At 40.2% G+C, this 22366-nt stretch overlaps 2 protein-coding genes across 2 annotated transcripts; both read right to left on the bottom strand.

Moving 5' to 3' along the window:
* Positions 1-838: 838 nt before the first annotated feature.
* On the bottom strand, positions 839-6412 carry lrrc8db (leucine rich repeat containing 8 VRAC subunit Db). Its single transcript, XM_085773547.1, has 2 exons — positions 6172-6412; positions 839-4169 (listed from the first exon to the last, which is right to left on the bottom strand). Exon 2 carries the CDS (start codon positions 4165-4167, stop codon positions 1612-1614), a length of 2556 nt encoding a protein of 851 aa, XP_085629673.1. The 5' UTR covers positions 4168-4169; positions 6172-6412; the 3' UTR covers positions 839-1611.
* A 1634-nt stretch (positions 6413-8046) lies between these two features.
* Positions 8047-18941, bottom strand: lrrc8c (leucine rich repeat containing 8 VRAC subunit C). The gene is made up of 3 exons (XM_085773548.1): positions 18816-18941; positions 15044-15186; positions 8047-10408 (listed from the first exon to the last, which is right to left on the bottom strand). Exons 2-3 carry the CDS (start codon positions 15179-15181, stop codon positions 8159-8161), a joined length of 2388 nt encoding a protein of 795 aa, XP_085629674.1. The 5' UTR covers positions 15182-15186; positions 18816-18941; the 3' UTR covers positions 8047-8158.
* Between the last annotated feature and the right edge of the window lie 3425 nt (positions 18942-22366).

Below are 22366 nucleotides of genomic sequence, written 5' to 3' on the forward strand. Positions count from 1 at the left end.
ATTGTGTTGCTACTTTTGTGAAATAAAATTTAAAAGGTTAGCCCAGTGGTTACCAATGTTCCCCTCGCAGCAAGAGGCAGTATCCTGTGGAATGGGGGATGGATGGACAGAAATATAGTGAGTTAAGTTTTTACGTGTGACCTGATGTCTGTCTTTGACCCTGAGGCTGTACCAGTTGGGAACTACTGAACTACACAAGTCCTTGTTTGTGGTCTACAGTATACTGTAGTGATTGTACATATAAATACATGAATACTGTTTAAAGGGTCTGTTCATTGCAAATACAGATAAATATATTCTCTGTCTCATGCCATGCAGGAAGGTTTGTCCAAGTTCTGAGATATCTGTCTTTGAGGCTTCTTCCTCTATTTCAAGGCAATGGAGGGGATTGTAATTTTGTTGTAAGCACTCGCAACATTTCCTTCTGTGTAAAACAACGACTTCTTTAGGCAAGTTAATACAAGCAGTGGTTCTGACTGAGGCAAGTGTTTTCAAATATAATATTGTTCTGTTTTGTGCACGGAGGCAGAAAACTTAAAGAAAAAATCTGGTTTAGTAAAGTTAGCTGCATTGCTACATCATCATCTTTAGAATTTCATTGAACCAACCCTCCAAGTTGAGGCCAATCAGTTATCTGATGTCAATCAGAAGAAAACCTAATGAAATCACAGATTAAAAAACACTATTGCACCTGGCAGGAAATAACTACACAGCAGCTCTTTTGCTACTGTATGTACACCCGTATGGAATACCTTATGGCTGCCTAAATGCCTTCTTTTTTGCACTTAACTGTTAAAGAACGAGCTATAGGATGGTGGAAATTAATAGTCAATCAAATGGCACATTACAATGAGCCATTTGATCACACCATACAGCCGGTGGTGTTCTAAGTGTTTGCCGCCATCAGGTACTCAATAAACGCATAGCAGAAAGGCTTCAGGAAGACAGACGAGGTAGTATAAAGATCAAATCAAGTCCACATAGAGAGGAGGTTCTGATGGAGGAATTGGATAAGCACATGAGACTAGGGTTGGACACTCATGTCTATCAAAAGAAACTGACAAAATACTTGGTTAGGTTAATAATAGGATAATAGTAGACCCTTTTACAATATTAACCATGTGTTAGAAAGAGTTTTTGCAAGAATGTCTCAAATGTGACTAATTGGAGTGGTCCAGGAGAGCGTCAAACACAAGTGTAACCCAAACAGGCTAAACACACTGGGTGCAAATAGCATTGTTGGCCACAGACACCTGGGTGCTAACGGCATCTTCCTTTAAAAGGGGGAAATTATACGAATCTCTGCAGGTCCACTATAGATATTTCCATACAAAAGGTAAAAAATAGAAGCTGAGTGATTTAACTGCTATTGTGCACATACATAAACTGAAAACATTATGAAAATAAACATTTAGACATGACGTAAGCCATGATCATTCCAACAGTTCTAAAATTTCTACAGTGGTACCATCGTTGTATGAGATGTGGTATTGTTGTGTTCGCTGTTGTTGATGAAACATCATGAAGTGTGTCAATACTGTACCCTGAACTACTGTTACTGACAGCATGACTGAAAAGACAAAAGATGAAATGTCCAACATTTGGATGTGACTATCGCCCATCACTTAGACACTTGCAGCCATTAGTGAAAGAAACACTGGACTCCTGATTCACGCTCTCTTTGACCTCCATGGGAAGAGAGTCAAAGAGATGATCCTCCACAATGAAGCAACTTCTGCGGAGGAAGCAGCACTGACCGAGCTGTGGCGGCAGACGATCCAGACAGTTTCCCTTCAGTTCCAGGTGTGCCAGCTGTGAGAGCTGAGCAATTTTCTCAGGAATGGAGGAGATAGAGTTGTGGCTGAGGCATAAGGTCCTCAGTTTGGTGCACTTGAACAGTTGCTTGGGGACTACCTCAACTTTGTTGCCTGTAATGGCAAAATGTTGGAGGTTCTGCAGGAAGCCAACCTCCAGCGGTATCACCACTATGGAGTTATGGCTAACATCGAGGTACCTCAGCTTGAGGAGGGTGAATAATGAAGAGGGTAGAGACTCAAGCTTGTTGTGTGAGAGATGAAGTGACTCGAGGTTTTTGACGTGGCTTATCGACAGTGGAATGGTGATGATCTTGTTGTGCCAAAGCTTGAGGCAGGTCAGTCTCTTGAGGTGCTGAAAGCTGATGATCTCCTCGATGGTACGAATGTTGTTGGACTTTAGATCAAGCTCCTGAAGGTTGCTTAAACTGAAGATAGCATGGGGGATCCTCTCTAGTTCACAATTATGTAGTTCCAATTGCGCAAGATTCATCATTTTCTTCAAACTGTTCAGCACTAAGAGCTTTGTACCATCATTGTGAATGACAAACTCGATCAGATGTGGGGACAGATCTGTTATGTTTGTCGGGATCTTTGTGAGGTTGCTTTTGAGATGCAGTATCTTTAAGTGCCTGAGGTCTCGGAGAGACTCGAGTCCGATCATTTTATTGTTTTCAGAGTTCAGGTTACCAACCAAGTACAGTTCCCTTAAATTTTTCAACAAGTATACCCAGCTAGGAATCTCAGCAACATCTGTGAATTTGACATGAAGGCACCGGAGGTGGTCACGGAGAAAAATAAAAGCAGTCTGCTCAACTTTGGCTGGACAGTGATAGAAGTGCAGCTCCTGGAGGTTTATCATTTGTGAGATCTTAGCTGTTATTCTGGCCTCTGGGATTAATTCTAGTTTAAGGATTTCCAAATCAGTGAGATCAAACACGGCATCTGGCACTCCTGATAGCATAAAAAGATGCAGTTCCAGCTTTTCTTGAGAATTGCGTGTTACATGCTGCCGCAACTTCTCAAAGGTCCACTCGTGGTTTAGGCTGATCTCTCGAAGTTTGTTTTCACTCACCTCTGAGAGAAAAACCCCAAAGCGCTTTGAATAAAGCTGGTCATACTGATCAACCATGTGGAGGAGGAATGCAAAGTCGTTCTTGACATCAGGAATGTCACTGAAGCTGCTCTCCTCTCTGACTTTTTCAAAGGAGTACTCCTTCAGCGGTCGCCGAAAAAGCCAGAACAGTGTGTATATACAGATGATGCCATAAACACATATGAGGGCAATGTAACTGACCAGGAGCTTCTTTAACATGAAAGCCATGTTGTGTGTGCAATGGAACTTAGCATATCCAGTCAAATGCTTGATTTCAGGCTCACACACGTGGTCAAAATCTATAGAGGCGACAAATGTCATTGTGTAACAAAGGATCAAAATAAATTTGACTGTTTTGATCACTGTCTGAATGGCATACAGTCTGTAAATCAAGTCACTGTCTTCCACGTGGGCACGGAATTTCCGCACTTTTTCAAACAAGGCCTTTGCTTGTTCACCATCTTTCTTGTCCAGTATGGTCATAGAAGGAATTTCACTCACAAGCTTTTCGGCAGAAAACGTGACTCCAGATTTAGTCAGCACTGGGGCAGACTGGTTTGGACTGCCCTCCTCACTGCTTGTGGACAGATGTTTCAGGAGGGAAGAAGCCCCAGCCAGCCTCTGCTTGTTTTCCTCTGAATCCTCACAAGCAGTCTCAGATAATGCCTTGGTAGTCCAAGGTGATTCAAAACATTTTCCAAGTATGGAAACAAAATGTTCTATTTTGGAACTTGTCTTTGGGTACTTGAACCAGAAGTTGCTACTGACCATTAACACAATAGTGTGAATGAGAGCGAGGTAAGGGAAGTATTTGGAATACCAAGGAAGGGCAACGTGGTAGCACATCTGGTTGACAAAAACATACTGCTGAAAATCCAGCTTGGTTCTGACACCTGTAGGCTGAGGCTGCCCGAAAGTAGCTGGTTGTGTGAAGTGAATTGTAGGTGCAACGCTATCAGGAGGCCTTTTAGCCATGAGAGGAGCAGCTTGCTCCCCGATAGCACTTTCTTTGTTCCAGAAACCATCAGCTGTCTCTGGTGGCTGTGGGCCCAAAAAGCCCCCAGCCCCCTCTGGAGTTTGTTCCAGAATGGGAAGACAAACCACTTGGTCTTTAGTTAATTGCATGGTTCCAGAGAATATGGCCAACATCAGCATGACGATGCCAAGATAATCCATGAAGACATCCCACCATGGTTTCAGTATTCGGTAAGTCGGCTGGATGTCGTTCAGGGAGGCGACTTCTGTAAGGGTGAACATTCCTGAAACAGAGAACATGCATTAGTAAAATGCTCTGTCTTTTTGTAATTTCACCTAACTACCACATGGTTTCTACATAACCTCTCTAAATTGGACAGTGAATAGAAAGGTTAGTGTATCTTATCATCACCCTGCTAGTACAGGTAGGCTTTAGCCCAAGCAGCTATACTGTAAGTTACCTCTTTATTTTAAATTTCCAATGGGCCATTAATCCTCTTATTCAAGTTGAGACAGATGAGACAAACTTATCCTATGTCGTGACAACAGCATGTACAAGTTATTTTTGTAGACAGTGTAATCATAAAAATTATTATATCCTATGATTATATCATAGACAGAGCTTTTGGCTTAGCTCCCAAACAGTGATTGGGCAGTTGTAAAGCTGCTGTTGCTCTCACAGTGAACCAAACTAAAACTGTGAGACAGTGCTTGCCAAAGTCTAAACATCCTATGTTTACTACCAACAAGCAATAAGTTTCTATAATTCTATAATACAGACCTAAAGATATGAGTTGTGACTTTGAATTGTAACACATTATAAAGAACTGTGAAAAAACAAAAGTAAAGTTTAATGATAGGCTACATATTTCTCTTTCCCTGTCATAATATTGTATTTGCAAATGATGTCAGCTGTCATAAGAACATATCCAGGGTGGTGACAGAACCAAGACTATATGTCTGATCATAATCCATTATTTACGTCCTGCAGTGGTTTGTTCATCTATCCGGTTTGTCACACTGACCAAACAAAAAGACACCGCAGAAAGAAATCTTTACATCAAATCCTTTTTAGTATAACATTTTTTGAATAAATCTTTAAAACATGTACACTTTTTTTTTTTAGCAATAACAATTCTTTAAATATGCGGTACTTTGTGATGGCATTGTATTGTATCACATAACATTTCTAATGTGTTCCTAAAATTTGATGTCTGCACCAATCTTAAACAACAAAATATTACAATTATACAACACAAAGTGCAGTCTGAAAATGCACATCAACAGAGCGGCAGAAGTGGAAGTCTCAATAAATCTGAACAGTGTCAGTTAGTTGTCATTTATTGTTTTGTTTTGTATTATATTATTGAGATGTTTTCAAATTCTTAATTTATATAAAACCTGGTAGGAGTTATAGCTACTAGCTGGGTGATTATTAGATTTCTGGATACTGAGGACTGGAAAGAATACGCTGTTTGTGTCCTCTAACAAGGCTGCTTTCCCAGGCTCATTTGGAGGAGGCTCAGAGAGGGGAGCCTTGTCAGATTGTTATGGATTTAGAGAGAGGGCTGGCCTTGAACAGGGACACTCATGAGCACAAGTGTGTTGTTTGTGCAGACAGTGCACGCCATGTGCAACTCAAATTCTCTGTGCTGCAGACCTAGATGAAGCCTGAATCATCCTCAGCGCCTTGTTTTTTCAATGACTTCAGTAGCTACAGCATCTTTTTCTATATTACTGCAATGGAATTGACTATTATGAAATCTCCCAATGCAGTCACTAACATTATGGCCATTGCTGACATGTGTTTACATATTTAAACTCTGCCTACATATCAAAGTGGATTCAAGGTAGTTCATTAAAATAAAAACTGATCATTATAAGAAAAAATAATATGCTTGCCATCATCGCGACTAAATTCTATTGTGTCTGTGTCTGTGTGTTGATAACATGAAGGTCACTATTGTCAATGCGGCTGCAGAGCAGGCTGAGACCGGCTCTGGCAACAAGGCGCATCCATGGACACAAAACGAGAGGTGGACCTGATGTCCGTGAAGACTCTAAACGCAACACTAAAATCTGTGTTCAGTCACGACTCGTTCAGGTAACATTAATGTACTCGCTGCCGGTTTAACACGTCCCGTTACACCCCCAAACCACTGCGTTTACACACCGCTTTGTAGCCCGCTAACATAACCGAACCAGGGAAATATACGTCTGTAATAGTGGACCATTATAATAACCTAGCCGAGGACCTCATTTTAATGGCACAAGTAGTCTACGCACCTTCGGGTGTTCTGGTCCAGTTAAGTCGATGACAGCGGTACCGAACAGCTCCTCTTCTTACACGCCATGTCTCTCAGCGGTGATGAATCTGTCCATTCTTCGCATCAGTTGAACCGTGGGCCTGCTGGCCGGGCTGTAAGCTGCTTAGCTGACTACCCCCACTCTGTCTCAGATGGTCGGGTCCTCTGCCTCTAACTGGCGACACAGACAGCCGGCGCGGCAGCACCAGCTGCTGGAGATGTACTCCGGCTGATATTATTCACTCAAACGCATCATCATCATCAGCAGCAGCATCACAGCCGTCCATTGACATGTTGTAGGCTAGCGTACAGGAGATGTGACGCCTGCTGTTGCACAGGTGTAAAGTAATAACTGACGATGACACGGCAAAAACTGGACACCTTGCATGAATTTACAGTGAATAGTGCAGATGACGATGGCCTATGGAGCAGGGAGCGTTTCAAAAAAATCAATTTAAAGTCATAGTGCAACCTATACTAATCTTAGTTGCAAACATTTTTCGCTTTTCCTCTCACAACAGGTTTGTTAGTTTCAGGCTGTCTCATTAGGCTATGACATGGATTCTTCAAAACACCTGTTTTGTTCATGGTGTGTTTGCAGGCATAACAATAGACTAATCTTCTTTGCCTCATTAATCCTCATCAGCAGGACATCCCACAATACCTCAGAGGAAGTGCACTTGAAGTTGTGATAAGGTCACAGAAAAGATAGAACTTAAATATTATTTTCTATCATTTAGGTAGGCTACAATTATTTTAATGATAATGCATCATCAGACTGAAGGGTATCTGCCATTTGTCCAGCAGTGTTTTTTGTTTTGTTTTGTTTTTTTCTGTTGATTGACAAGCACTTAGAAATTCCAATCTAAGAACTGGCATCCACAAATAAATCAAATTTTATTAATCAACAACATAAAAATACTGTTTATAAAAATACATTTGTGTATACGCAGCACTCTTCTTTTACACTGTCCAAGAACTGCAGAAAAACACAAGTAGTCCTTCAAGTTTAATGCACTTTAAAATATCATCTTTCTACAATACAGTTATTTAGACAAGGTGCCACATATTATAAGAAGATATATCTTTTTTTCTTTGTGTTTTTTCTTTGCATTTCCCCTGATGTTGTCCATAGCTAACAGTCTATTAAAGAAAAGGATTTACGGGCAACACAAAAATACAGTATAAGGCTACAAGCCAGTGAGGTCTGCAGTTTTGGTTTACATTCAGTAATTTAATGGTTCCATGTTGTACTCAAAAAGAATGTGCTGTAAGAATATTTGCTTTAAAAAAAAGTTATCTCGCTAAGATTTAGATGAAAAGATTGATACCACTCTCATGTTTGTGTGCTAAATATGAGCAGACAGTAAGGTTCGCTGGCCTGGCTCTGTCCCATGAATGTACAAAAAAGACATCAGGAAAACAGTTCAGCATGCAACTCGCCATAAAACTGAAACCTATCAATTAATCATTTTGGTTCACATGTGGATTAAACAAACAGTCTATAACATGGTAAATATGTAAAGTAAAGTGTATTTTTTACTTTAATTTTGGACATACGCTGGACAATAGCTGTTTTCTCCAGCTTCTTGTCTTTGTGCTGAGCTCACCCCCCACTGGTTGTAGCTTAATGTTTAATGTACAGATATAAGTCTTTGATCTAAAATCAAAGGGTGTGTTTCCCTTAATGCCTAAATATTCCTTTTAGGAGGATTCATGGCTGCATAAAATGTCAAAACTTAATTTTAATACTTAATACTTATAATAACAGAACCAACACCCCTGTAGAGCCACATTCTATGTGACAATATACAAACAAGTACGTTTTCCCTTCTGCAAGAAACCTGGAAAAACATTTCCTTTGACAGTAGTGTAATACTTAATCATGGTAATGAGTTTATACAAAACAAAGGCTCTGAATTGGTAGACAGAACAAACAGCAGGCACTGTGGCTACAATAAGGCATCTCACTCAGCTTTCATTTGGTCCCTGACATCTGAAGGCAGAGTTTCAAACAATGCATCTTCCACTATAAGGCCACTGCGCTTCAAAGCACGACAGTAACCAAGCTCTTGTGGCAGGAGCTCAAAGTGATTGCCTTTGAGCTCCAAATGTGTCAGTAGAGCTAGGTAGGAGATTTTTGGCGAGAGTATGGACAGCGAGTTCTTGCCGAGCTTTAGCGTTTTGAGCTTTTTGCAAAAGAAGAGCTCATCTGGTAGATTTTCGATTTTGTTACATGTAACAGAGAAGTACTGTAGGCTCTGAAGGACTCCGATTTCTGGAGGGATGAATCGGATGTCATTGTTCGACAGGTCCAGGTACCGCAGCTTGTTGCACAGGAACAGGTGTGAAGGCAATATCTCAATCTTGTTATGGCTGAAGTAGAGGCGCTCGAGGCTGCCAAGCTTTTTGATATGCTCTGGGATGTACATGATGCCATTGTACCAGAGTTTAAGGCAAATTAGTTTTCTGAGATGCTGGAAACTAATGATTTCCTCGATTGAGCGAATGTTGTTCTCTTTCAGATCAATCTCTTGGAGATTTGTCAGGCTGAAGATTGCGTGAGGGAGTCGCTCCAGATCACAACGGACTAGCTCCAGCTCAGTCAGATTGGCCATCTTTTTCAGGTTGTTGAGCATTACCAGTTTAGTGCCGTCATTGTGCAAGTACAGCCGCTGCAGGTGGCTGGAAACATCCACTATCGACTGGGGTATCTTTGTGAAATTACTTTTCAGGGAGAGAGTTTTCAAACACTTCATCTCCCGCAGCGACTCAAGAACTATGTTCTTAGAGACGTCGGGACTGAGCGATCCAATGAGATAGAGCTCCTCTAAGTTGCGCAGGCCGTACATCCAGTGGGGAAGTTCCCTGTTATCATCAAACTTCACTCGAAGCACTTTCAGGTTTTCTTTGAGGAAGGAGGTAGCTGTTGTGTGCAACTTTAAAGAGCATTGGTAAAGAGACAGCTCCTGAAGGTCTTCCAGCTGAGAAATAGAGGCGGGGATGGTGACATTGTTGATGATTTCAAGCTTGAGTGACTGCAGCTCTGTCAACTCAAAGACAGTGTCAGGTAACCCAGGGAGCATGAACAGTTGAAGTTCAAGTCTGTTGTTGGCATTGGTCTGGAGTCTCTGGCGCAACTTCTCAGCAGTCCAGTTGTGGTTGAGGTTGAGCTGTTTCAGCTTGTTCTCACTGACCTCAGATAGAAAAACTGCAAATCTTTTGGAATATAGCGGGTCATATTGATCAATCATGTGCAGCATGAAAGCAAAGTCATTCTTGACATCGGGGATGTCATTGATGCCTGTTTCCTGTCGCACATACTCAAAGGAGTATTCCTTCAGCGAGCGGTAAAAGAGCCAGTAGGAGGTGTAGAGGCTTGTCAATCCATACACAGCCACCAAACACAGGTAACAATAGGAAAGCTTCGAAAAAAGATGAGCCATTGTGTGATTGCATTCAAACTCTTTATAGCCTGTCATGTCCTGGATCTCAACCTCACAGCGCACTCTATTCCTCACTTTATTCACCAGAGAACTATTATAGGCAATGATTAAGAGGAATTTAAACACCTTGAACACTGTCTGTCGAACATACATAAGGTAGAGGATGTCTCCTTCTTCAACGTGCAGGCGGAACTTCTTAACCTTTTCAAAAAGAGCTTTAGCTTGTTCGCCCTCCTTTTTATCAAGAACACTTGCAGATGGCTTCTCAACTACAATCTTTTCTGGAATAGACCGGAGGGACTGTGTCTTCTCCAGAATACCTTCTCCAGGAGACACAGTGATGTTGGACTTAACAGTGCCAGTCTTTTTATTGTCTTTTTCCTCTTGATTCTCTCCCGACACCTCTGACAAGGCTCGTGTGGTCCAGGGAGAGTCAAAACACTTGCCAAGCATGGAGATAAAATGCTCTATTTTAGAGCTCGAGCCGGGGAATTTGAACCAGAAATTACTACACACCATGAAAACCAACGTGTGTATGAGAACCAAATAGGGAAAATACTTAGCATACCAATGTAGAGCCTTCTCATAACACATCTGATTGATGAAACTGTACTGCTGAAGATCCAGATCAGTTTTCAGGCCTGTCATTTCTCTGGGTACTGCTGAAATATTGGATTGCAGGTGTAACAGTGACTTCACTTCCACTTCACTTGTGTTCTCTGAAGGCGGTGACATTCTCTGAGGAAGGCATATGATTTTGTCTTGCATCACCTGAAACAAAATGTAAAAAAGACAGAAATATGTTAATATAACTTATTATGAATATCCAGACACTTGTACACAACAATCAAGACATATTAAAATATAGCTATAACATATATTATTGGTTTTTAGAACCAATCACCATCTTAATATCTTACTACTACTACTGTCAACTACCAACACTGTGTATAATTGTATTCTATTCTTGTAAATAACTGTAGGTATATATATATTACTGAGACATTTTGGTATAACTATATGTTTGTCTACAGGGCTGATGGCTCATGGCTCAGTTTCTGAGTACAGGCTGTGTACTATTCTCTGTGGACTGAGCTCTTGGTCACTTTCGCAATAATAATATCAAGCCCAGTCCTGCTTTATAAAAAGACAAAACAAGATATATATGGGATCTTTCAGAGAGTTACACAGGGCCTCCACTCAGCCATATTCAGTGATACAACTAAAATGTCCTCCATTACCGACTACCATTATTAAAGTGACAAACTGTATATAAAACCTTTGATTGAACGTCTATAAAGGCAAACACCTACTCTTACTGTATTACTAATTATTCCCTGACACCTAAAAAGAGAGTTGTGAGTGTGTGTCACCATCCCAAATACGGTACTGTGCTGAGTGTGAAGGTGCAGAAGGGGTCAGCAGAAGAAACGCTACTGCAGTCTGCTGCCAAAAGCAAAACCAGAGGCTAGAAAATGGCTCCTGCATTCAGGGAGACATTCTAATTTATGTGTATGGCCAGCAGTGACCACTGAGGTCCAGTATCCAATCCTCATATAGGCTGCATCACACAAGTAAATGCACACAAGTAACCAGGTTGACCATTAAGTTGATTTTGCACACATCACTTTGGCATGAAACCTAATTACTTGTTATTCAATTAAAAGGATTAGAGACTGAGACTTAGAGCTGCCTGAGACCTAACGCCACTAAGTGGGAGGCAACACACAGACTGTCTTGTCAGATGAGGCTGTATCAGGATCCCTGTTGTTTTCATAAAAACCTATAAATAAATATAAATCCATTCCTCCTAGATACTTTGTAACATGAATGCTGCATTTCTAGTGTCACAGTGGAAGCTGAAATAATTGCCACCATAACAACTTGTTGGAGCAGAAAAATCATCATTATAAACTGCACTGCAGTGTTTTTGTGTCTGGTTTCAAACTATGATCTCTAAATTAAACTTTTAGTCAGAACAGTTGTTGCTCTGAAAGCCCACTTAGAGAAACCTGATTTATTCTGGGATTTTTTTCCTGGAGAAAGATGGTTTCTTGGCTATGTATACATATAATTGGTTTTATAATCAGCACATGGCAGAGACAACAGGCATGGACAGTATTCCTAAGGCATGGACAGTATTCCTATGACATGAACATGTATCTGATTTACAGTGAAATGAAAACACAATTTGTTAAAGATTTGATTATTTGTTAAATTCAGATGCATTTGTACAGAGGGGGTGTGAACACTGATGTGTGTGTCTCAAATAAAGATGAAAGATCAAGAAACATATTGCATCAACACAACGTGTAAAATAAGGCTGTTATTCTTTGAGAATTGAGGCGTGGAGAAAAATGTGTTTACTGGATTGGAGTCGAAGAGTTGCTGCTAAATATAACCTGAGGCATCACAGACCAGATCCAAACCACACCACAGCAGGTTCAGTAGAAGCCCAGAGGCCATCCAAACTCAAAGTGCTTCACCTCCACCCTAATACACACTGGAGATCTACCTCAAATTACCAAAGCACTCGCAGATTTCTTACCTCTTCCAAGGAGGTTATGTTTTCACCCTTTTCTGTTGGTTTGTTGTAAAAGATGATGCAAAAAACACGAAACCGATTTGCACCATCTTTGCCAGAGGCCATCAGGGAAGAACCACCTCAATTTTGGTGCAAATCTGGTTCCAAGAGTGAATTGCAGATCTTTTGCAAGTCTAGTTAAGACCTAAGACTTTGTTTGCACTCTCTACTGGATACCATTCTAATTTACATAATGATTAATAACATTGCCATACCACCATGACCTTAATGGCTCCATGAACACCTGGTGAAACCTACTTTTGTGTTTCTTGTGATTTTACTGAAAGAGCTGTGATAGAATTCCTGTGTGCTTTCAAATAAAGTTACATGGAGGATGAACTTGCGGAATGTAAGTAAGCACATAAACTAGTCTATGTGTTTTGTGTTTAACCGATCCGTCAAGTAATCTGGTTTACAGAGTGCACGTAAATGTGCTGCAAGTTGGCATCAGTAAACAACAAATGCCTTTGATGTTTATTTATAAGGTAAATCATGAACAGCAGCTATTTGACTCCACAATGCTAACAACAGGAAATCAGCACTTTAATTCAGTGGTACAGTAGTAGCCTGAGGGGCAGACATGTTGTGCACAATATTTAGCTCAGCTCAACCCATCACAGTGTAGGTAATATGATCTCAAACTACTGTAGTATGTAAATGCACACAAAGTACATTTGCAATGAGTTAGCAATAACATTTTAGGACATGTCTGTGCTGCAGCACATCACACATTCAAATGCAGAGTCAGGTCAGTTCAGATCTCTGAGGAGCTAATCTGCTGAGTTTTACAAATTGCATCTCTCTATTTTTTCTCCAACTCTAAATACAGGGATTATTGTGGCAGGCCCTGAGGCAATTACACAACATGACATGTTGATAATATTCTGGCTTACAAAGTAAACTTCGCTGCAAATTTAAACTGCTGCTTCAATTTACTCAGCGTCAGATCATGTCCAAACATTGTTATCGTGAGACTGGGGAAACAAAGGCTGCCACTACACTGATAAATATCCTGTTAATGGTTTTTCCAAAAAAATGTTTTCATATTATTCCCAGGATTTACACAAAAAACTCAAAACAGCCAAAAAACACCCCCAGTCCACACACAGAGAGAGAAGTCAAGCTCCAGGCCCAGGAATCTTGTGTTTACTAAAAGGGTCTGGGCGGGTAAATGTTTCCACTGCTACACTCCTGACGGGCTGAATGCTTCCTTTGCTGCTCACAGTGCAGGTTGTAAAAGCACGGGCTTAGTGGTTTTGAGCTGGTGCCAATGAAGAAGGCAGAGAAGTAATGTTCCATCACAGAGCTTGCTCTAGTAGTTTCAATTAGTCTAGATTTCGTGAAGAAAAAAAAAAGTGGAGCAGCTCCTTTTATCATGTAAACATGTTGCAGTTCAAACTCATGTTACATTAGTGTGCATTAGCTACAGCACATTCTGCTTTACTTACAAAGAGATGTTTACAGTTTTAAAGTGGACACACAGGCAGCACGAGCCATTACATGAATAACACATGACTGGAGCGCGGAGGCTCAAATTAGGCTCAGTACAATTTTGAGCTTGTTTGCAAATAATAAAGTGTTTAGTAATGGATCAACCTTTGTAAACATGTAGAATAAATCTGCATCAGAAATCTGAGTTTGGGCATGCTTAGAAAACATGTGTCTGTAGAGATGAATAAATTAGGTGAGGTGAATCAAATCTGTAAACATTTTTTATTTATCAGTGGTGGGGTTAGACAAAGACACTGAACAAAAAAGTTCCGTAGTGATCTATCTGTGATTATCCTGCTTTTCAAAATGGATGAGTGGGTGGGCTCTTCTATGATACAAGTATTTAGAGGAAGCAGATTTAGTTCATGTAATAATTTATGGAGAAGGGGTGGGAGTGAATACGTTTTACTTCTACTCCTATGCAACTTATTTATTTGTTTTGCATATTTTATTTGCATATTGTTTGAATATTGTCTGCCATCTTTTTATGGCACGTCCTTTATACATTTGTGTTACGTACTTGTGTAATGGAGGTCCGCGGGTATAGTCACAGTCACGAGGTACCAGTAAGGAGAAGTGACAGCGTGTGGCGGTTAGCGGTACTGAAGTTAAACTCACTCACCCATAAAAGACGTGCTAATCCACTTGCCAAGTGGTCATTGACCTCTTGGCAAAGCAGTTAGCATCGTCGCCCGTGGTGCAGGAAACTCGGGTTTGAAACCAGGCCAGACTACCAGAATGACATTGGTCGTGTACTTTCGAAATAAACACACTTCATTCACTCATTCATTCATTAAAGTTAGCTTGATTGTATTTGATCATTGTGCAGTATAAGAAAAACAACCTGGGTCTTTGAACAGCCCACCTTGTTGTCCTTTTTCCAAACATCAAAAACGTAGCCTGTTTTGCCGGTTTTGCTCTTCTGGTGGAATTTTATGTTTACGTTTCCATGGTTTCGGTAGTCGCGGTAAATGCAAGGATTTATTTTTTTTTTTTCCCCAATGAAAATCTGTAAAACACATGGATCATCACACCAGCTTTTAACAGTGGATATCACACAAATTGACATCCGTGTTAAAAGCCAGCGTTAATAGATCCATGCGTTTACCGCAACTATGACAACGACTGAAAACCATGTAAACGTAAACGTACAATTCCACCAAACCGGCAAAACTGGCTTCCGGTTTTGACCATAGATGACGTTCAAGTCGATGACTTGTGGCTACACAGATGTTCTCAAACAACTCATTTCCACTATCTTTTTTTTTGTAGAAGGGAAGAAGAGCCTGTTTCCTCAAGTAGAGATATCACAATGAGGCTTTGTTACTGACCTGAAGAGTGCATCCAAAGACACCGATCATCAGCATGATTACAGACAGGTAGTCAGTGAACACATCCCACCACGGCTTCAGGACTCTGAACGCTGGCTGCTGTTCAGAGAACTGGCGGAATTCCATCACAGGAATCATGATGCCTGTTACAAAAACAAAACAATGGAAAATTAGCCCACATGACTTTCAGTTTGTACAATAGCTAAATGATTTGGCCATAGAAAGTTGAAATAGTCCATTATTCAGCCTGGTATTAAGGATATTCCTGTTCACTGAGAACAATCCAAGCTTTTAGTGTCCATATCCCACTGAGGCCACTGCTCATTTGCTGTATGAAAGTGTGCTTTATCCAGTGACCAATCCACAACCCTAACCACTTATTATTTTTGCCATGACAACAAACATTTAGGGAAGAATGTATTTCAATCTAAACCACAACGTTTTTGTCCACAAACCAAACCAAACCAAACTGTGACCATTTCACAATTATTATTGTGTTACCATGACTACACCATGGATCAGTATGCCTGGTGCTGATTTTTCCACAGGTTGTATTATTGTTACAATGACGACAGAGGCCTGGTGCACCTGTTGCTGGTATGCTCCTATGGGTCACACATGTGGTGGTTCAGGTTAGGGGTCAAATGATGACCATGAACATTAACCACATCTAATAACATCCCTATACATCCCTAATATCAGCCCTAAACCTAAACTAAGATGATGATGATGACACCTGCTTAACATCAGCATGTTAGGGGGCTTGCTGTAAAAATGAACACTGAACTGTTCTACCTTATTCCCTTTGATAATGATTCAGTGGAAAATAGAGACCAATACAGAATGTTTCCTCCCTCTCTCACGGAGCTCAAACATGATACGCATTACCAATGTAATTATTTAAAGACTAGTGCCTATGTAAGACTAAATAAATGACTCACTCTGTAGAGCTTGTGACAAGTGTTTGGACATTCACGTCAGAGTTCAAGACGCCCACTTATTTGTGAAGTAGCTTCCCACTTGGTAATTAATGAACACGACCACTGACAAAAAACAGGTCTAAGCCCTCTGGTGGTTTACACACAACACGATTCTGTCTCTTAAAAGACCATTATTAAAACCTGTCTTTGTTAACTGTGGCAGCATAAAAGAGTGGTGTGTTGTGCTGCTCTCTGCTCACACTGCCTGTGGTCACCTTCTATAAAATGCACACTTCAGCTGCAAGTATCTTCTTTCCAATACCAGTCTGGCAGCAGGATGGCTGCAGTGCCAGTCAAAGTGAAGAGGCCATGTTGATGAAGATTCTCTTTAAAGAAACAGTAAGTATTTTATTAAAAAATACAACAAAAAGACTGTGTCTGTGTGTCTAATAGTCTAAGCAGGTGTACTAAATAATCTACAAGGCACAAGACTGTAATTCAGAGTATGATCAGCAGCTCTGCAGCTCCAAAGAGACAGGTGCTGTCAATAGCTGAATACATCTACACTCTAACTTTGGTCCATTATTAATGAGTTTAGCTGCAAGGTGTTTTTGCATTGTTTACTAAAAGCCTAAGGGCTTTTACAGACATCTTATTTTTGATAGTTCAATTAAGTTTTTCACACTGAGTGTCTTTTTTGTCTCTCCGCTCTGTGAAAGATGGAGGGCAGTCGTTCAGATGTTTACAGCAAATGGTTGACTTTAAAAGGTCAGTTCAGCCAAACCACAGAACACATTTCTCTCACTTGTTAGCACAATACTAGATATCCATCTCAGTGGAATTGTGTTTATCACATTGAAAAAATGTTTATTGATTAAGAATGAAAACAGCAGCTTCTATTCCAAACACACTGCTGTGAAGAATCATTGTCAGACTTGTTGTTAAACAGTTTTCATCAGCACAACTTTTAAAAGAAGAAATTGTTCCTGTTATAGAAAGTAACTCAAGTTTTTACACAAGTGCTGTACGTCCAGTTCCTGCACTGTTTGTGCTTTTCTATACTCCTACTCCATACATTTAAGTGTAAATAAATGTTTTTCGTTTTTTTTTTTGTGACAGACTTAGTTTCTAGCTTCTTAAGATTAAGATTTGACTCACTGAACATAACACCATATATGTCAGTGGTTCCTAATTATTTTTGCACCATGGACTGTTTTTCTTTCACCCCCTTTAATCACACTCCAGCTCAGTCCTGCATAACAGTGGAAGTCACTGAGGACGGAGTGATAACTTATGTTTTTGTTAGGGGCAAGGCAGACAGATGAGGGAAAATTGCAGCACAGTCTGTGCCAAGATCAGGGTAATTACTGCAAAAAATACTGCTGAGAACCTCCTGCAGATAAAAATCTGCGAGGGAGACAACACAACTTTATATAAACTAAGACAAAACATGATCTAGCCTACTACAATATATTCTAACACTATAAGCTATTGACATAAGGTGAAGTACAGTATTCACTTTTGAAGTATGTTTTGATGTAGGATGTTTTTGTTTTGTACCTGTGTATTCTGTATTATAACTTTTACTTTATGTAAGTAAAGGGCCTGAATACCATGATTTAGTTGCAGGGTGGAGTCATTTCTCTGTGCTGCACCCAAACCAAGCTCCCTCACTGTATTATTGCATTATAGGGTACACCAGCAGTTTAATATTACACCCCTATGAGGCGTCCTGGTCGTTCTCCTGACAGAGCTGTACCACATGCCAAGGCTGAGTCCTAACTGGAATCTTTTCTACTCTCTCTGGCTTTTCATACTTCTCTCTACTCTGCACCTCCCTAAGAGTATATAGAATCAAAAAGGTCAAGATAACCTGACTTTTATCCAAGTTCCACAAACACCGGATCTGATTTTTCACATTATGTAACTCTACGGTGTCTTAACTTAGACTCCCAAGGGTCCACTTCTTACAAACCTCTAGTGTAAAGCAGGATTTCTGTGTCAAATCTCACGCTCAAAGAGTGAACCCAGAAGATCAATTTTAAGGTTGAGGTACAGTACAAATTTCAGTAAACCTGGCCAAATATTCAACTCAATTGAATATCAAAAGTGACAACAGAGAAAATGTGTTTGTTTTTTGAGGTATGGCTATAACAATCATAGGATGGATTCATGAAAATATAAAATAAACAGCTTAGAGAAAGGGGGTGAAGAGGCTTTTGGGTCAGTGAAGCCAGCATTAGTAATAGCTCCTTAGGAAAAATCCTGTCTTCCACTGGATGAGTCAGCCATTGAGTTGGGCTGACCAGGCCATATCCTTGTCCCTTCCTGACAGGAAATTTGTCTGAATCCCAGATATCCAAAAACAGACATGTTTGGAACACACCCAGACCCCGACACACAAAAAGTCCTGTCTCGTTAAGGATATGGAAAAAAACCACCCGCAATGCAGAAGCAGGAGGAAAAAAAAGAGAAACAAAAAAAAGGCACACTTTGGAGACTTTACAGTGAAATATAAGCACCAGTAAAAGTGCTAACACAGTACAAACAGCTGTGATTCAATCTATGATCGGGACAAAGCATCAATAAGTCATCCGGTTTAGTTCGACCTTAAAAGTGGGGGGGTCGCCTGGATGTAGGGGCGCAGAGTGGGTCGCTTTGGACGCGGATTTAAGACTCATGATGTGTACGAACTAATTCGGATTCAGTGTGATACAGACTTCAGCAGGTTAACGGTATTCTGAGTGTGAACTAGTTGGTGAGACGCTCCGCCAACTGCGTGTTACGCTATTGCGCTCAGTATCATAGGCTCTCTATCTCTATACAGTCATTAATAATGTCCGTGTCTTTACCTTCCTTTAGATGACAGCTGGACTAGAGGATCTGACTGTTCCGGCTTTCATGCGCTGAGGTTTCGGATCATGATGTGCCTCCGTCCCCCTTCTGCTCTGTCCGCCAACCTTCCCGGATCCTCGGACAGACCATGCAGGCATGAAGCTGCTGTCAGCCTCAGGGGCGTGGACTCCTGCTGAAGGAGCCCAGGCTCACTCACACTTTAGGTACCGTGTGTGTGTGTGTGTGTGTGTGTGTGTGTGTGTGTGTGTGTGTGTGTGTGTGTGTGTGTGTGTGTGTGTGTGTGTGTGTGTGTGTGTGTTGTTTACGAGATACAGGCATGGGGGTGTTGGGGGCCCAGAGGGGGGGTTTGTTGATGCTTGGTAAAATTAATTCTCCCTTTCATCAGGTGAACTAAGGACTCTATAAACGTTTAATTTAATCAGTTTAGTGGAAGTAGTTACCACTGTTCTTTACTGCATCTAAAGAAGCAGCAACACAACAATGTGAATTAACATTACAATAAAGCTAAGTGAATTAAAAGTAAAAGTAAAAGTAACTTCAGAAAAATATAACATTTAGCTGTTATTGCCTATATCATTATAAGCCAGCATGATGGATATCAGATTTCCACATGTGACAAGAGTAACAAAGAACATTACTCAAGCAAGTGTACTTTACTTGCATATTCCCATTTCATGCTACTTTGCATGACAATCCACTTCCATTTAGAAGACATACTGCTGTCAATAGAATTAAACTTCCCAAGCTACCCAACAGTTTATAAGCCACATGCAAGAACTGTTGAGGCAATATTACTATATACTATATTGCTATGTATATATACTGCATTTGCATTTGTCTTATTTTTCTATATTGCAATTTATCTCTGTAAGTATGTGTGTGAATGGCACTTGTATATAACTGCTGCTACTGTAGTCTCCAATGTCTTGGTCCACCCCAGGCGGCGGGTGCGGGCCACCACATTCTGGATCCATCCATTTAGACTTGCACTTTACCTATTTAAACTTGCACTTGCACTTTAGAAACTGGCACTTTATACCAGGCACTTTACAGATCACATGCACTTTATGTATAGGTATGAATGTGTATATGATTGTGAACCACTGTATAATTCTTGTGTATTTTTGTCTGTTTGTGTGATACCTGCCAAGGGACTACGGATGCAAATTAGCAAGTTGCTAACTCTGACGCATTTACATTTGTGCACACGTACGAATGTTCATTAATGTGTATTGTCCCTTTAAAAAAAAAAATATATATATATATATATATATATATTATTATAATATACTAGTCACTGATCGTTAAAATTAACCAGTGTTGAAGAAGAATTCAGTCTTAAGCCGTATTTTTATGTTGGAGCTGTTTCAGGTGGAACTCATCCTAATTTATATCCTATTAACTACGAATGGAAATACTCATGTTAAGTACAAATACAGTGACTCAGAAATTTACATAATTACAGTACTTATGTAAATTACTGTTGCGTAAGCATTTCACTGTTGTAGCTAATGATAACCACTTCATAGCTAGACCCTCAGGGGGGTTGTGAAATGATTATTGGGGGAAGGACAAACATTTTTTGGATAATGATCTGATATTCATTTTCAAGACTTTTCTTTACTTCTATAGCTGCTGCTCCACTTTCCCCCATCTGTCCCCTCTGCAGGAGGGCTTTTAAGCTGTTTTGAACACTGTCTGCTTTTACAGCTGTGACACTAGCACACGATAATGACTTAACAGCCAGTAGAAAGACCTCCATTTGAAGATTTAATTTACATGCTGCTACACAGAGAAAGTGTAGTTATTGTATTCCGTTAATGTAAAATGTTTGATTGCAATAGGGATATTGTTCCTCCTTTTCCATCACCACTGCTCCATTAGAGCTCTGCTTATAGAACTTCCACCATAGATACTACCTACTACAGGCCTACTGTCTGACACCATCTATATTGAGAGAGTAAATGCTCAGGTTATCAACTAGCCTACAGGTTATACTTGCAGGGTGTTAAAATATAGGGATTTATTCTTTAATTAGAAGCATACATCCAGTTATGGTGAGTTCATATCAGTAGGGCATCTTTTGTTTGCCTGTTTCTTCGATCTTATAACAACCATTGTTCTGCAGTTAACATGTGTTTACAACAGAAAGTTGGAGACAAACATGGACACTTGGGCATTGTTATGTGAAAAGCGTTTGTGTTCCATCTCACTTTGAGGAAACCACATAAGAACTTCTAATGAGCACAACAGGCAAATTAATAGTTTTTCCCATTACAAACAGTTGAGGATAAGCTACGTCAGAATCCAATACCAATATCCACAGTGTCACATGTAGAAACAAAACAGCTATAAACCTGTGAAATCGCTATTTAAATGCTTTTGCAGCTAACATTGTACTCCACTGAGAAACAGTGGCAGGCTAATCGTAAATGAGGCTATTGGGATTTAATCAGTCTGTGATTACCTCTTAATATTTTGTAACAAAGTTGAGTAAAACAACATCCACCAGTTTGCTTTGTTAATTAATGTTAACAAGTAGAAAATAAAACTGTAATGTTTTTTGTAATGATCTTATTTAAATGGCAGTTGTAGCACTGGCAGCAGCTACTGGGATATTATTAGTGAGCTGAAGTTTAGGTATAGGCTACTGTGTTTCTATTGAAAAGCTTGCTTTGCACCTGTGATAGAAATCATTGGTCTGTCCAATGCAATAGGCTATAAATAGCTGGATTTGAGACTATTGTAACAGAAAGCTAGTCCTCCTGATGCAGGGCTAAGCTAAACTTAACACATAAATGTTACATTTTAAGAGAATGAGTTGGCCACTAGGTGTCATACAGGCCCAACACTTGGCCCAACCAAGAGCCCAGTCAGAAGATGCATAGCATGCAAACTTGACAGTACCAGACAATTTCATACTTTCAGGCCCATACGGTAGGCTACTGAGATGAAGTCCTAACTGGATGGACACAGACAAGAGAGAACATTTTGGCAAATCTCTCCAGTAAATCTGCATGCAGGAGCTTCCTGTTTCTGCTGTCTGCTACAGCCCTTTTCTCTTCAATTTGTCACCAATAGCCCTACACGTTCCTCTATAAACACAATGTCAGCTCATTTGCAAATCATCAGCATGGAAGCTGCAGAAAATACTTTGATAGCAGTATGAAAGACATTTTCCGCACATGTGTTTCATTTCATCTCATGCTGTCAGCCTGACTTGGCACATTCATGTCAACAATGCATTCAGGGCTGCCTGGCTGGAATTAATGGGGGTGGGGTAGTCTATGTTTGTCTGGGTCAAACTGGATTAGTAGTCTTCAAGTATTTACTATATGACAAAAATAAAGAGAGTGCTCAGACAGGTTGCTTATAGAGTTTCAGAAATTTCTAGTTTTTTTTCCAACTTTTTTTAGGCTAATTGAGCCAACATTACTTAATTGATTAGTAGTTTTACATTACAAGAAATTCTTGTGGGATAGCTTACATTCCTAGTTTTTCCAAAGATACTCTATGCGTTTTTCTCATATGGAGTGACCATTGTTGA

This window comes from Trachurus japonicus, chromosome 4 (genome assembly GCF_045865225.1).
Source record: "Trachurus japonicus isolate A0001 chromosome 4, Traja_1.0".
Taxonomy (NCBI): Eukaryota; Metazoa; Chordata; class Actinopteri; order Carangiformes; family Carangidae; genus Trachurus; species Trachurus japonicus.